The sequence below is a fragment of the Sycon ciliatum genome, chromosome 1 (genome assembly GCF_964019385.1).
Source record: "Sycon ciliatum chromosome 1, ocSycCili1.1, whole genome shotgun sequence".
Taxonomy (NCBI): domain Eukaryota; kingdom Metazoa; phylum Porifera; class Calcarea; order Leucosolenida; family Sycettidae; genus Sycon; species Sycon ciliatum.
In genome coordinates, this window is record NC_088643.1 from 93,642,145 (window position 1) to 93,656,551 (window position 14,407).

The 14,407-nt window shown below is 46.7% G+C and overlaps 2 protein-coding genes across 2 annotated transcripts in view; both read left to right on the plus strand.

The window, feature by feature from the left end:
* Positions 1-1,257: 1,257 nt before the first annotated feature.
* On the plus strand, positions 1,258-9,397 carry LOC135806578 (dual oxidase maturation factor 1-like). Its single transcript, XM_065320774.1, has 6 exons — positions 1,258-1,524; positions 3,762-3,819; positions 4,970-5,104; positions 5,308-5,400; positions 6,060-6,213; positions 7,543-9,397. The coding sequence occupies exons 1-6, from the start codon at positions 1,345-1,347 to the stop codon at positions 8,435-8,437; spliced, it is 1,515 nt and encodes a 504-aa protein (XP_065176846.1). The 5' UTR covers positions 1,258-1,344; the 3' UTR covers positions 8,438-9,397.
* A 1,266-nt stretch (positions 9,398-10,663) lies between these two features.
* LOC135806579 (major vault protein-like) overlaps positions 10,664-14,407 on the plus strand; it is a 34,970-nt gene continuing 31,226 nt past the window's right edge. Inside the window, exons 1-5 of the mRNA XM_065320775.1 lie at positions 10,664-10,943; positions 11,117-11,256; positions 12,534-12,597; positions 13,531-13,582; positions 13,996-14,156. Of these exons, the coding sequence (XP_065176847.1) occupies positions 10,857-10,943; positions 11,117-11,256; positions 12,534-12,597; positions 13,531-13,582; positions 13,996-14,156 (504 nt within the window). The 5' untranslated portion in view covers positions 10,664-10,856. The remainder of the gene's footprint in view (positions 10,944-11,116; positions 11,257-12,533; positions 12,598-13,530; positions 13,583-13,995; positions 14,157-14,407) is intronic.

The following is a 14,407-nucleotide window of genomic DNA, read 5'->3' on the forward strand; positions in this document are numbered from 1 at the left end:
ATCGAGATTGCTCAGTGCTGCCACGTTGTGCTCATCGAGAGGCTGGTGCCCTGCTTGGGCACCAAGAGAAATACTATCATCCAGTAATTTAGTAACCAAGTGGCTGTGTATCTTGGCAGCAGTGCTGCCTGGCATCTTCACTAGCGTAGTCTGCCATCCGTTAACAGTGTCCAGAGATCACGTTACGTTCGACCTCGTGCCTCTGGACCTTATCCAGGGGGAAGTTTGCTGTGAGCGGAACACCGTTCTCATCAGTACTGACAGTCTGTGTACCAGCAGGGAGTCGTACCCAATTAAACCACATTATTAAATGTTGGTTTGGGTACGACTCGACTCCCTGGCCCTGCAAGCTGCTATTAAAATATGAATAAATAATAATAATCGCTAGAGCGACGAGCTATCTTAATGTCTGTGGTGCCTCCTTTGCACCATGGCTGGTAGCTCGGCCTATTTAGCTCGTAGCTGTACTGATGAAGCCTTTATGGCCGAAACAGCTTGCTGTCTACAGCATTGGGTAATAATGGTATGGTATGGTATTGATTTATTTGAATTCGGTATCTCAACAGTACATTGTACAACTTGGGAAGATCCGAATGACATAGATACATAAACATAAAAGTGGAGTAGGTGCTACAGCTGATCATTTTATCGCAGGTTGTGGGACTAAACTAATACCAGTATGCAAGTACACAAGAAATAAAAGCTGAATAAATACGACTGCATGACATTGGAGAAAAGCACCAATTAGAGCAAAACAAAGCGACACATCACTCATTGAAAACATTTTCAAAAAGGAGCTGCTTTAACCGGGTACATTGTGGGCCGTCATTAAGAAGGCAGGCAAGATGGGCGTTAAATGCAGAAGACGTATTGCAAGACTTCATTTCAAAGGGCAGAGCATTCCAAAGTAAAGCAATCCTACTAGACAATGAGCGATACCCGCATGCAGTCTTATATCGGCATAACGAATAATAATAATAATAAGCTGCTATGCTGTGCACGTATGACAACTGAAATCCGACTCCTGATTTTGGTGCTTGAAATGGAGCACCGATTCTAGCGCCTAGCGGTCTCGTAGCGTACAGAAGTGCAGAGCTACTTCAGAGACAAATAAAAAAGAGAAGTGGACTACTCACGTGATCACGCGGTGCAAACAGTTGACTTGGGTGTGCTATATTTGGCCATCGCTCGACCTTCGCGGTGCTGATACAGTGGGTGAGTTCGTGTATCCTCTTTCGGCAGTATTTTGAAAGCTATATTCGACTGACAATATAATAGTGATGTTGACGAATTGACTACTTACTGAAGAATGTCATGAAGTGATGCTGGCAGTTGTTGGATGGGATGGGACTTGACACCGGCTCTGACTTCACTGCTTTTCGGAAGGCTCAGGGCCCGGCATTGTACGGAGAACTGAGAACATCGGTGACCGAGGATGTCCTGGCCATTGGCCTCATTACGGCCTTCACATCATTGTTCGTCTCCTTCCTTGTCTCACTACCCAGCGCATCGGAACGGAAGAAGGTAATCCCACGTAGCTATGTAGCGTGACACTATTGTATTAGCCCCGAAACCGTACCCAAGGTCCCCAGCTGCCAGTGCAGTCACAGTGGTACACCATCCACCATGTAAACACCGTACGCAGTTCATATAACTGCCAGCACTCTCAGACGGCAAGTTTGCCCTTTATTACTTCAGAAAGACCATGGGTAGATCATCCAGGGCTACATAACCCTTTTGAATTTGCCAGTTGCTCTCCCTTCATGTAGAAGACTCCAAGAGGTAGAGCTATAGAGTGTCTCACTTTCTGATATAATAATAACAATTATAAGATCGCACATAATTGCACAGTATCAGATATACAGAGTACCAGTTCAGTATTACATGCAGAAGAGATGAGTTAAGGCCCATTCACAATACTTATAATCTTCTGCGACGCGACTTATGGGATAGGATGCTTGCGACAAGGAAGTGTCTGGCGTGGACTGTCGGAAGCAGTTGCAAAGCAACTGACGCAGAAGTCGACCAGAGTTCATAAGCCATAATGTATCCTACTCATGATTTGGTGGTTACATGACTCGAGTCTGTACCTGACAAGTTTTGTGCATATAACTTTTGGAATTCTGCAGCTAGCTGAGACTAGCCGTCTAGCCCGGACTAGTTGCCATTAAGTATCACTAGCAGAGCAGTTAAAAGGAAAGAAATAGTACCAAGGAACTACGAGTTACGCTATACTGTCCACTAACACCACCAGTTACTGGACAATCAGCGCATGCGACAACATTGTACAACACTAACCAACGGTACCGACCTTCCCCTCCCTATGTTAGTACTATAACTTGGAAGGCAGTTGGAGTGCGCATCCAAGACGTGCTAGAGCTGTTAGCCAGTTAGTTGTAGAACGTCAGTACCGTCGGTCAGTGTCGTGCAATGTTATCGCATGCGCCGATTGTCCAGTAACTGGTGGTGTTAGTGGACAGTATAGTGTAACTTGTAGTTTCTTGGTCCTTTTTTCTTTCCTTTAAATTCTTCCTTGGCTCTCCATCCGAGTTATCAGAGCAGTGCACACACTTGTGTCTTGATTGAAAAATAACTTTCTCAAACACAGACTGCCTATTACACTCTGAATATACATTGAATGGCCAAGATGTTGGTCAAAAAGGGGTGGACATTATTAGTGGTGTGCACGGGTAGTCGGGTACCCGTGCTACCCGTGAGGACCTCGGGTAGACGGGTACCGAATAGTACCCGAAAACCCGAAGTCGCAGATGACATCATGTACAGTGCACGTGTACAAATAATTCACGCATATCTACCCAGTGCGCAAGGCCAAGGTGCCGGTGTGCATTGTGCTCTTACCATGGAAACATTACCCGGTCAGGTACCCGTGCTACCCGTGGAAAACTACCCGGACCCGATACCCGAAGAAAATGCTACCCGACTCAGCCCTAGACATTATACTCAAGTGTGCGTCTTACTCCGGCAAATACGGCGATTCTCCATGGTTGGTTCACCCTGGAGGGGGGAGGGGAGGGGGGGGGGGGCTGTACAGACAGGAGCAATTTTCACTGTGTCTCCTGGTTCGTTGCAGAAGACAGGGCAGCATGTATGCTGTGGCTGAATGAGTGAGTTAGCACCGCCAATTTTCCCTGCCCCCATTCTTGCCAACAAGTACAATTGCAGTATGTGTATCGCAGGCTACCACCAGGAGAAGCAAAGAACAAACTGCAGATCATGTGACCCCCAGGAGAGGCGGAGAGCAAACGCCACAGTTTGTGGCATGTATCACTTTGCCTCTTTTCAAGATGATTAAATTGTGTGTACATACATTCACCCATGCATACATTCTGTTTTTGATGTTGTTGATGCAGCCATCCATTCACCCATGCATACATTCTGTTTTGGATGTTGTTGATGCAGCCATCCATTCACCCACGCATACATTCTGTTTTGGATGTTGTTGATGCAGCCATCCATTCACCCATGCATACATTCTGTTTTTGATGTTGTTGATGCAGCCATCCATTCACCATGCATACATTCTGTTTTTGATGTTGTTGATGCAGCCATCCATTCACCCACGCATACATTCTGTTTTGGATGTTGTTGATGCAGCCATCCATTCACCCATGCATACATTCTGTTTTTGATGTTGTTGATGCAGCCATCCATTCACCATGCATACATTCTGCTTTTGATGTTGTTGATGCAGCCATCCATTCACCCATGCATACATTCTGTTTTTGATGTTGTTGATGCAGCGACTACTAACGTTTGGAAAGGTGTTCATTGCCCTCTACATTTCATTGTGCATTCTTTGTAAGTAATTGAAATGCTCTGCTGATCAAACCAGTCCTTTCAGCTCTTGACACCATGCAAGGATTAACTTTTTAAGGTTACTCGGGGTTGGTGTTCGGCGTAGTTGAAGAAGTCCTCGAGGTGTGTTAACCTGTCAAATGGTCAGTGCTTAATAAGTGGCAATCTGAATTTTAGTGTTCAAGCTTTCCAAGTGACGTCAAACTGGTCATACTAGAGAGGTTCTGCTATTATGTTATGTGAAACGTAGAGAAATCACGTAGAGAGCAGGTGTCTGGGTTAGAGTCTACGGCTTCGCGTGTTTTGGGTCCAGATTTCTACGCATAGATGAGGTTCTCTATGTGGTGAGACCGGCACGCAGAGAAAATGCGTACAGATCTGCTGGGCATCGATCAAATGCAGGCAGAAAACTGCCAAATATGGAAGGGGAAATTCCCAGTACACAATTCGCGTGATTTCTCTACGTGAAGAGAGTTCCCGGGATTCTTCCCGTAACGTAGAGCAGAACCTCACTTATATCATGTTATGAGCTGACTACACCCGTGATGGGAAAACCAGCTATTGGCCATCGCCTGGGCAACGGTCACGTGTCATGTGACAATATTAGTGTATCCTCTGCTTTTGTTAGATACCGTAAAATTCCGTTAATAAGCCCCGGGCGTATACTTTGCAGAGCGTCAAAAACCGGGCGTATATATGGGCATGGGCTTATTTTAGGGCATGGGCGTTATTTCGGACGCAATCTGCAGAAGATCAATCTACATGTATCAGCAACCCACTAGTTTCAGTGAACCACCATTCATACTGAGCACGGTACAGGTACTTGAAGCACATCAAACCACAGCTGTACACCAACGGAACATCGCTGTCCTCACGCGCCATAACAGTGTTGAGTTCTGCACTGTGCTGCGTGCAGTTGGATGGCACGCACTCGATCTACAACTGTTCTACAGTTTGTACGCGAACGCACGCTCGCGCACTGGTCATTTTGAGTCCACTTTACGCCCTGGGCTTATTTCGGGCATGGGCGCTAAAACAGACTTCAAGTGTACACCGCCTAAACCTGGGCTTATTATCGGACATGGGCGTTATTTAGGGTGGGCTTAATTACGGAATTTTACGGTATGTGTCTGCTGTTTCTCGTTTCATCCAGTGTCCATATTTGGCTATGGTTGGAGAGTTGGATCAATATACACTGAAACTCAGTATAGACAATTCACTAATGGCACAATTCATGCTCAAGTCGGTATCAAGTTTGGACTGTATGGTGTCAATATCACTCTCAAAGGTCAGATAAGTAAAAATTAAAACATATTATGTTCTCATGCAATCCCTCTGCTCCTCTGCTCCCCTAACTAATTCTGCTTGGCTGTTGTGGTGGCGCTATCTTCTTTTGTATGGTCTTGGCCACGTGCAACCTATAGAATGTGGTATGGTCTTGGCCATGAGCAACCTATAGAATGTGCGCATGATTTTTATCATCTCTCCCAGGCACACCGGTGGAGCAGTTGTCAGAAACAATTGACTACAATGAGCACGTGAGCTTTGGTGACCGAGAAGGTCGGCTGGAGTTCTCCAATCAAGGTATGTTTGACCTGCATTTTCAGTGAAATCTATTGCCACTTGCATCTAAAAAATCAGTGAGGGTAGTGATGTTCTTATGTAATGCAGAGAGACAACAGCCTTCACGGTTTTCTTGCATATCGCACACCCACATACATGCCCTGCTCTACAACGCTTGTCTGTAGCACTCAAGTACATTTGTCTGTAATGGGGGGGGGGGGGAGCATACATGTGTGTTGGGTTTCACATGTGTTTGCGCCTGCTCCCGCCGATTTCGCTTGCCGCATCACCTGGATCGTCACAGGGCTGTGTGCTCCTCCTCTCTCTCAGCTGCCCCTCCGGGGCCCACGTAACCTTCATGACAGTGGCTCAACAGGACAGGACAGGTGTTTGTATGTGTGTGTGTGTATGTATGTGAGTGTGTGTGTGTGTGTGTGTGCGCGCGCGCGCGTGTGTGGACCGAGAGATGGGCGCCCTGAAATGTGTATGAGTGTGTGTGTGTGTGCGTGTGCGCGCGCGTGTGTGTGGACCGAGAGATGGGCGCCCTGAAATGTGTGTGAGTGTGTGAGTGTGTGTGTGTGTTTACCTGTCTGCTAGCTTTTGTACATGTACATGATGGTACATGTACATGATGGTACATGATTGTATGTTGACATTGACACGCCCCCGTGTGTGTACAGGTGGCAGCGTGCGATCTTTCTTCCGTGAGTCTCAAGAGCGTGGTGCTCCACTTCCAATCTTGTGGATAATGGAGTACCTAACATTAGACGGTGAAGCAATCCGCTGGAATAGACAGTACAGAGAGGCCGGTTACTTCGCATCCCTTCTCCTATGGTCAGTTGGGATTCCACGGCCAAGCTGTGTGCCTACATACATGTGACATGCAATTGACAAGTAGCGTACAGTAAAACCTGCCAAGGCGACCACTCGGATAAGGCGACCACCTGTCCCAGAAAACAACCGCAACTAGGACAAATGGATGCTTTGTCCAGTCAAATGACCCTGAAAAAGCAGACCCCCTACTAATAGAGGACATGTTGTGATGGCCCCTTGAGCGGTTGCCTCAGACAGGTCTCACTGTGCTAGTACTCCACTGCCTGAACACTGTGCACAGTACACAACGCAGTCAGCAGAGAGAGAAAAACGTGCGTAAAGTGCAGTTCATAGTTGCGACATGACTTCAAGTCTTTCTTTCGCTCTAGCTCTACTGACTGCATAGTAATTATTATGTGTGGCAATGTGTGCCATTGTCAGTCTAGGGCTAACAGGTAGCTGACCTGGCCCACCACCAGTACAGATCACACTGCAGTGCAGTTCCAAGCCCTGTGCCTACCGTTATGCTGGGTAGCGTGCCGTGTGTATACCAACTACTTTGAAGTACTCGAGATGAAAAATAAAAGCAATACAAAAAATACAATACTCATTGGCTTGAGGGAAAGATGCAAACGGGAAAAGTCTGAAGAAAAATTGACTGTCACCACATGGACTCGAACCAGACTTTGAAGTACAGAGAATATTCGGATACAACCACTTTGTACTGTATGTAAAGCGACGCGTTAAGTTTTACGACTAATTTCTGTTGTCTAAGTCTCATAATAAATTCTTTCCGAAGATTGCGTAGGTGGAAAATAGTGACCGTTCTGTTTCCCCAAAGGAGTTTCGTTGCATCAAATCTCCACTGTACTGCATTCAACAGTGGGGCATATGGTAGGGGGGGGGGGGGCATCATCAGATTCATGTCCTCCCTGGTTACCACACCAGTAGGTCTTAGTACGACATTCCTAACTAGTTTGACCCATTCTTTGCAAGCATGCAAGTATTGACCAGTGCTACTCTATGGTACAACCGAAGACTGGATTGTTCTCAACAGAATCTGATAGGTCATTGAAAACCAGTTTTGGTGATCTTTCTAACATTAATGTATGCTGTCGTCCCCTCTCTGTCAATTACCATTGTCACAAGTTATTTTGTGGGTCTGATGTTTCTCTTTGTGTATATGCGCTCTTGTGTGTGCGTGTGTGTGTGTGTGTGTGTGTGTGTGTGTGTGTGTGTGTGTGTGTGAGCGCGCATGTGTGTGTATGCATACGTCTGAGCCTGTGTTTGTCTGTGGGTGCACGTGCATGCTTGTGTGTCTTGCTCTAACTCTACTGTCCACACATACAGGACTGCACTGTGCCTATGGTTTGTGACAGTTGCCTCCACCAGGTACGTCCTAATCCACACAGCTTTCTTCGCTTCCCTAACTGGCGCACTGCACATGGCTGCATGCTTCATCTATGAGATGGTCTACAACCACATTGGGCCGACATTTGCAATTCCGTTCGAAGATGACATTCTCCAGGTTCGCTATGGCTGGGGCTTTTTCTTGACGTTAATCAATGGTGTAGTGTTACTTGTTGGTGGTGCAGTGATGGCTATTCTTTCCACTTTCTGGGATAATCGACTAAACGACCCGCAGCTGGGTTCGAGTCCTACACCTTACCACGTGGTTACTAGGGTTACCAGAGGGAGCTCTGTGTCCTTTGTTAGCATTTCTCCATCACCATGGCAGGAAATGGACGGTACCGTGGAGGTGGAGGACGAGGAGGAGTCGTCGAGTTGCACCACCGCAAGCAACTCGCCACCGTTAACAGCCGACTGTACGCAACCACAACAACCTGTGAAGCCATCGGCAAGAAAAGAGCAGCAGCGCGCATGGCATTCACTGAAGCGTGGAAAGGCGAGCGGCCTTAATGGGTCGTGTAGGAGGCGCTACTCTTTGAAAGGCACTGAATGTGATCGCCGTGAACATGCCACAAGCCACAGTTCACGTCAAACTAGTGTTGCTAAGAGGCGCCCGTCTAGTGGTAGCATTACTAACATGCCTGTGCAAAGCTCAGCAGATGATGGGAAACACAGACATATGATGAAGTTCAAGAGGTCCAGGCGAGGCGGCTACGCTTTGGGAAATACTGAAGATGGTCATGCAAGTGTCCCAGGTCAAGAGCTGAGCCTACGTAGTGTTAAAAGGCGTAATTCACGTGTTAATACCTTTGCCAACACGGCTGTCTCTGTATAATTACTCAGTACTTGATTTCAGCTTCCAAATTTCAATAATTTTTTTCTGCCGTCAGAGATTTGGCGGCAACCTATTTTTGTGCTACCGGTTTTGTGAACAAGTCAACCTCATGAAACCCATCATTACAGCAAAACAAAGTTTCTCACAACTCGTCACAAGTGTCCTATGGGCATATACTTTGAAGTACCTAACCCATGATGTATTATTCATCGTGTTACCAAGCAGCCCGGTCTACCCTGCTGATGGTCTATCCTCTTGATTATGTGCGTTTGTCACCGCTCGCAGATGTTATCATTTATTGCGCTTTTCAATAGTTATCTCAGCCTATCCACGAGGAAAATTCAGCTGCAAGGTCCCTTACTTCTTGCCAATCTAAATATGCTGACACCTCCCAAGCCAACACCGCGGGCACTTTCTGATGCTGGTCCTCTCCCTGTGCCGACCCGCGTTAAATTATATTTTCTGTACACTTTAAAACAGCCTCAGCATACAGTGAATTGCCGCTGGTACCATGATCACATGTCTTCTGCGTTATCACCCAGCCTATCAGTCGCTTGTCATGTATTCCAAACCAAGGTCAAACTATGAGTGGAAATACGTGTTTGTAGACTGAGTTCAAAACGTCTACTAAGAGTATGAAATAGGTATTGCAGTATTTTGTTATCTATGATTTGCTTTTCGCTATCTTCTCTTCTCATAAAATTTGCTGACTATCACATGGAGCACACACTGGCTTCTATCAAAACGCTGTATACCTAGTACTTAACACTTACCCGTCATTGATGTTTGGGTACACACATGTATATTACATGTATATCCGCCAAAGAAACACTTCCTTCTAGTCAGTGCTGGCTTGACCGGTACTAGTAGCAAGAGTAGACAAGCTCCCAGGAGATTATGTACTCTTGCTACTACTAGCCACCCTGCTATCTCAGGCATGGCGGTGGCCTGGCACAAGTGAAACTTCCGAAGCTGGTTGTGCTGGTTGTGCCGGTTTCTCAACACAATTGTATAGCCGCCGGTTGTAATGCGGACTTTACTTACTTTGCTCGTATTAGTGTGCGGATAGAGAGAAGACTTGGCAGGGATGCTGTCGTCGGAATGCTGAGCCTACCAGCTTGTATATAGAAACTTGGGCAGCTTGCTGACGGCTTCTCAGTGATTATCAGCGGACTCGCGGCTCCGAGTGACTCTGGCTGAACAGACTGCAATCAAGTCCAATGAACACTGAAGCATTTTAAAAACCAGCTGATAGTATCAAGGCCTCATGTAAGTTTAGCTAAGCCATGCTTTCCGCCTATACGTATATGGGGATTGGCCGGTCTAAACCTGGTCTGTAGCACAAGTCCTTGGTTCGAGTGGTAACCGTCAGCTTTGTTTTCAGACCAGCACTTTAATACTACAGTAGTTTTACCTTTTCAACTCTCATGATTGATGAAAACTGGGCTTAATTAAAGGTGGTCAAATGGGTGGAAAATAAGCAAGTAGTTTTAACTCAGTGTTATCATCTACCACCTTGCTGAAGCCCACAAAATAGCCTTACTACTGTGTTATACTTACATGACTGATGTAGTGCCAGTGTGCCACTGCCAGCTGCAGCATGAGTCCTCTGATAAGAATTCAGAACTGTTGTGAAAACCGATTACAAGTCAGATCTTGACTCCTACAACAGGATCCAGAGATTTCCTTGCCAAATGCAACTGCACTGCCATGCAGTCTACACTGACTACACTCTGTTCAGCCTTCTTCAGGCTGCAGTAGTACTCGTACTACAGACTGTCAGTACACTCAGAGTAGTCACTCTACACAAACCAGGCAGGCTAGCCTACAATCAAGAGTGCATAAACTTTTTTATGGACTCTTGCTACAATCTACATACAGTGCCAGCTCATGACGTCAACGTGAATCTCACGAGATTGTTGCATTACATCATGTACGGTTTGAAAACGTAAAACGCTTGTGAAAACAGTCTGTCAGCAAAAACTTTGCTTGTATTGCACTCCTGCCTGAGTGACGTGGTCCTATCAATCCGACCTGAGCCAGGCTGAGGCTGAGTGCAAGTGGATGATGCTTGGTCGGGTCAGTCAGTGTATGGTGTGTGGATCCAACACACACAGTCACACTGGCACAACGCCACAAGCAGGGCGTCTTTTGGGCGTGCAACTCCAAACAGGGACTGATTCGCTCTGTCACCTCTACATGCCACAATAATACATACTGGCATTACTGCTGAGTACCACGCTGTCCGGAACGAGCATTACGTTTCGTGTTTTCTATGCGTCCTCAACTTCTCACTCAAGATTTTCGTTGAGTTGAAATTCAAAGTCGCTGTTGACGGTACAACACCACTTTATTGAGCGTGTAGTTGTCATTTCTCAAATTGAAAACTTGCGGGACGTTGGTCGGTTTCTTTTCAAGCATGTCTCGAGGCGGAAGACCGTCAGCTAGTGATGGGGGTGGTTTGGTGCAAGTGTTACCTCTCCAATACATCCACATATTGGATAGGGTGAGTTGAACTGGTACACCTAATTCATATAATTATGGTGGGGGGTTCAGTGAAATGTAGAATCATACAAACCCTCATTTGGGAGATAATGGAGCCCAGCTGCTAATGTCACGTGAAAATAACGACTTTGTGCTATTAATTTTTATTCTACATGTGCTTTAATTTTGCTGCAGACAACAAACGTATCGTATGTTGAAGAAGGTCCACAGACTATAATTCTTCAAGCTCACCAGGAGCTCGTTGTGCCACCTGCACCATTTGTGGTTGTGCCACCTGGTCATTACTGCCGAATCATCGACCCAGTGGATCGCAGGTAACAATCTCTAATGCTGGCCTACTTCTGAAGTACTTATTTAGCTCGCACGTGCACACTGTGTGGAGCTCATGTCTGACATAAAGTCACACTTCCAGGGGCGGAGCAGCCGGTCCAGCTTTGGCCGGACCACTTTTTCGCCCGACCACGAAAAAGTGCCCAGAAAGCAGGATTTTGAACCTTAATTTCGAAATTTTCCCAGGGGGGGGGGGGGGGTGCCCCCTCCTGCCGGACCACCATCAACGGCAGTGCTACACGCCTGACTTCTGATGTAGTAAAGGATAGATGGGGGGGGGGGGAGGGGGACCGGGCACGTAACTTGGAGGGGTTGAATGGACCAAGGTCTGGCCAGGCAAGGTTTCCAACTTATTATGCCTAGGTCGTTAGTCAATCAGCATGCGTATGGCATGTAGCAGCCCGTTCTGTCCAAGCTCATCTTGTCTTTAGTATGACTAATCACAAGGACTGTGCACTTGATGTATCACATCGCTATCCTACCCGGGCCTCTAAATGATACATGACAACGTCTTGACATCAGCTTATGGAAGGGATTCCAGGGATTTGAAAACGCTGCCGGTTACATACCTGAAAAATGTGTGAAAATTCACATTCTGACATCTCTAAGCTACAGCATTTCTTCATTCAACACAGGAGCAGAGAAAGCTGGTCTTGGACTGCTCAAATGACGTTGACTATCCAGGGGGCGTAGCTGGTCCCCCTTTTAGGGGGGTGCACGGCCGCATATGTGTAGGATGGCTGGTGCATGTCATTCATGGTCATTATGTGCATGCTGAACCTAGGTCGATATTTTTAGGGGGTACACGTCCCCTCCCCCCCCCCGTGCCCCATGCGGACTACGCGCCGGTCTATATGACCATTTTGGACTGATGCATTGCATAGTGTAACTCTGATTGCGAGGAGTGAGTACTCATCAAGAACAGAAGAGAAACAGCAAAAATGCAACCTGTGCAATCAGGGGCGTCGGACACGGTACGGTCACTACGGTATTGACCGTACCACTATTTGCCCCATGTACCCTGTGAATCAATAAAATGTACTGATTTGGGCCGATTTGCCCCTGGCAATGTATGTAATTTGCACACGTCTTGTGTTTTCATCAGGTTGGCTGTCATCTTTTCTCTGGTGTTGGTGGCGTGGAAATCTCTAGCATTGTTGCCATTGCTCAATGGCCATTCATATGATTCTGCTCTTTGTATTGTCACATTTGTATGATATGTGCTGATTGTGCTGACTGTGCTGCCTGTGCCCACCTACAGTAAATATGAGAAGGGAAAGCCATGCACCGTCAAGTTTGGCGAAGTCGAAATCCGCTTCCACTCTGTAAGCACTTTGAACCGGGAAATCAGTGTGACCCTGTGTTCCGATATCTGTTCTCCGCCTTTGCAACTGTCGATATTGATAAGTTGGCATTGGTTCCCTCGCGATGGTTATAAACAAAGAAAAGAATGCCAGATGCGAAGTGCCAGGTGGCAAGTGCCAGGTGTGGGCTGATAGTCCTGGTGAGAAAACGTCTGTGCTGACTAGCCTAATGACTAATGTACATGCATCCGAACATTGTTTGCAGCCTGGAGAGCATGAGATCAGGTATGCTTTGTCAACCATATGATATACCGTTGAATCCCGCGGATAACCCCACCAGCGTATAAGCCCATGCCCGCGCATAAGCCCAGGGTTTGTTCGAACATCACAAAGCTTCATCGTACAAGCCCATGGGCCTAGGTCATACCGAGAGTCCATAAATTATGGACTCTTGGCCATACCATGTACGTAGTACATGCTCATTATAGGTTTTTTCGTGCATTTCAGCACAATCATCGGTTGTTTTTGTTTGCACAGTGGTTTTCAGCAATGTACTTCTCACTTCCTTGATACTTTTCAATAGCACAACTTGGTGTCGGCGTATAAGCCCATGCCCGCGTATAAGCCCATGTTCTCGTATAAGCCCACCGAAATGTCCTTGTGAAACAGATAGGCCCATGGGCTTATCCGCGGGATTCTACGGTATCTGATTATGGTCACTGTTGTTGTTGTTGTTGTTGTTGTTGTTGTTGTTGTTGTTGTTGTTGTTGTTGTTGTTGTTGTTGTTGTTGTTGTTGTTGTTGTTGTTGTTGTTGTTGTTGTTGTTGTTGTTGTTGTTGTTGTTGTTGTTGCTGTTGCTGCTGCTGCTGCTGCTGCTGCTGCTGTTGATGCTGCTGCTGCTGCTGCTGTTGATGCTGCTGCTGCCGTTGCCGTTGTCATTGTTGCTGTGCACAGGAGCCTTTCTCCCTGTACCCGGGTGAACAACTTGGCAATGCTACTCCCCATGGTGAGTACCACCGCATGGCATCACAACTCCTGCTGTCTTGACTTTGTAAAAGTAGTTGCTGCGTACACTTGTCTCTTGCATATCTTACTCTCAGGGTCTCTTCAAGGTTGAATGATGGTGATATTGTGTATCTGCCACTGTGAATTTTGTGTGTCTTTCTATCACTCCTACTCCTGCTCATAGTAGGAACAGGTGGTGGCAATTTGGTTGCTGGACTTGATCACTATTCCATTACCACTCTATTGTAGGATGGCATTGGTATTGTTGTAGGCTACTTCTAAACTCTAGAGTATGGTGCTTGTGTTAGCTGTGGCTGTGTGCTGTTGTGTATTGGCTATGACAACTAACATGTACTATTGTACTATTGTACGGTACTTGGTACTTATATTGACTATGACTATGTACTGATGTAGACTACAAGAGTGCTATTAAGGCATTGCCAATAGTCAAGGCTAACCAAGCTATCGTCCTGGAGGCGTCGATTGATCACACGGATGACACTGGCGCCAAGCGTGTGACGGGAGAGAAGTGGCAGTTGCCTGGACCGAGAACGCACAAGCCAACTGCACACACGGTATGCCCTCTGTGTTGTCTGTATTGTCTGTGTGTGTGCCTGTGTGTCTGTCTGTGTGTCTGTGTGCCGATACGTCGTGGTATCTATGTTGTCCCTAGTAGCCAGCCCTTTGTGTCCAGGAACCTTATGTTATGGTCAGTGGTGGTGGTGGTGATGGTGTGTGTGTTTGTTTGTGTGTGTGTGTGTGTGTGTGTGTGTGTGTGTGTGTGTGTGTGTGTGTGTGTGTGCGCGCCAGCTACTTCAGTTGGTGA

Bases quoted from the DNA above. Each gene is read 5' to 3' on its own strand.
- LOC135806578 (XM_065320774.1), top strand. From the start codon at position 1,345: ATGGGACTTGACACCGGCTCTGACTTCACTGCTTTTCGGAAGGCTCAG. The intron at 3,820-4,969 runs GTAAGTAATTGA...CGTTTCATCCAG, and splicing joins CATTTCATTGTGCATTCTTT to TGTCCATATTTGGCTATGGT. The intron at 5,105-5,307 runs GTCAGATAAGTA...CATCTCTCCCAG, and splicing joins TGTCAATATCACTCTCAAAG to GCACACCGGTGGAGCAGTTG.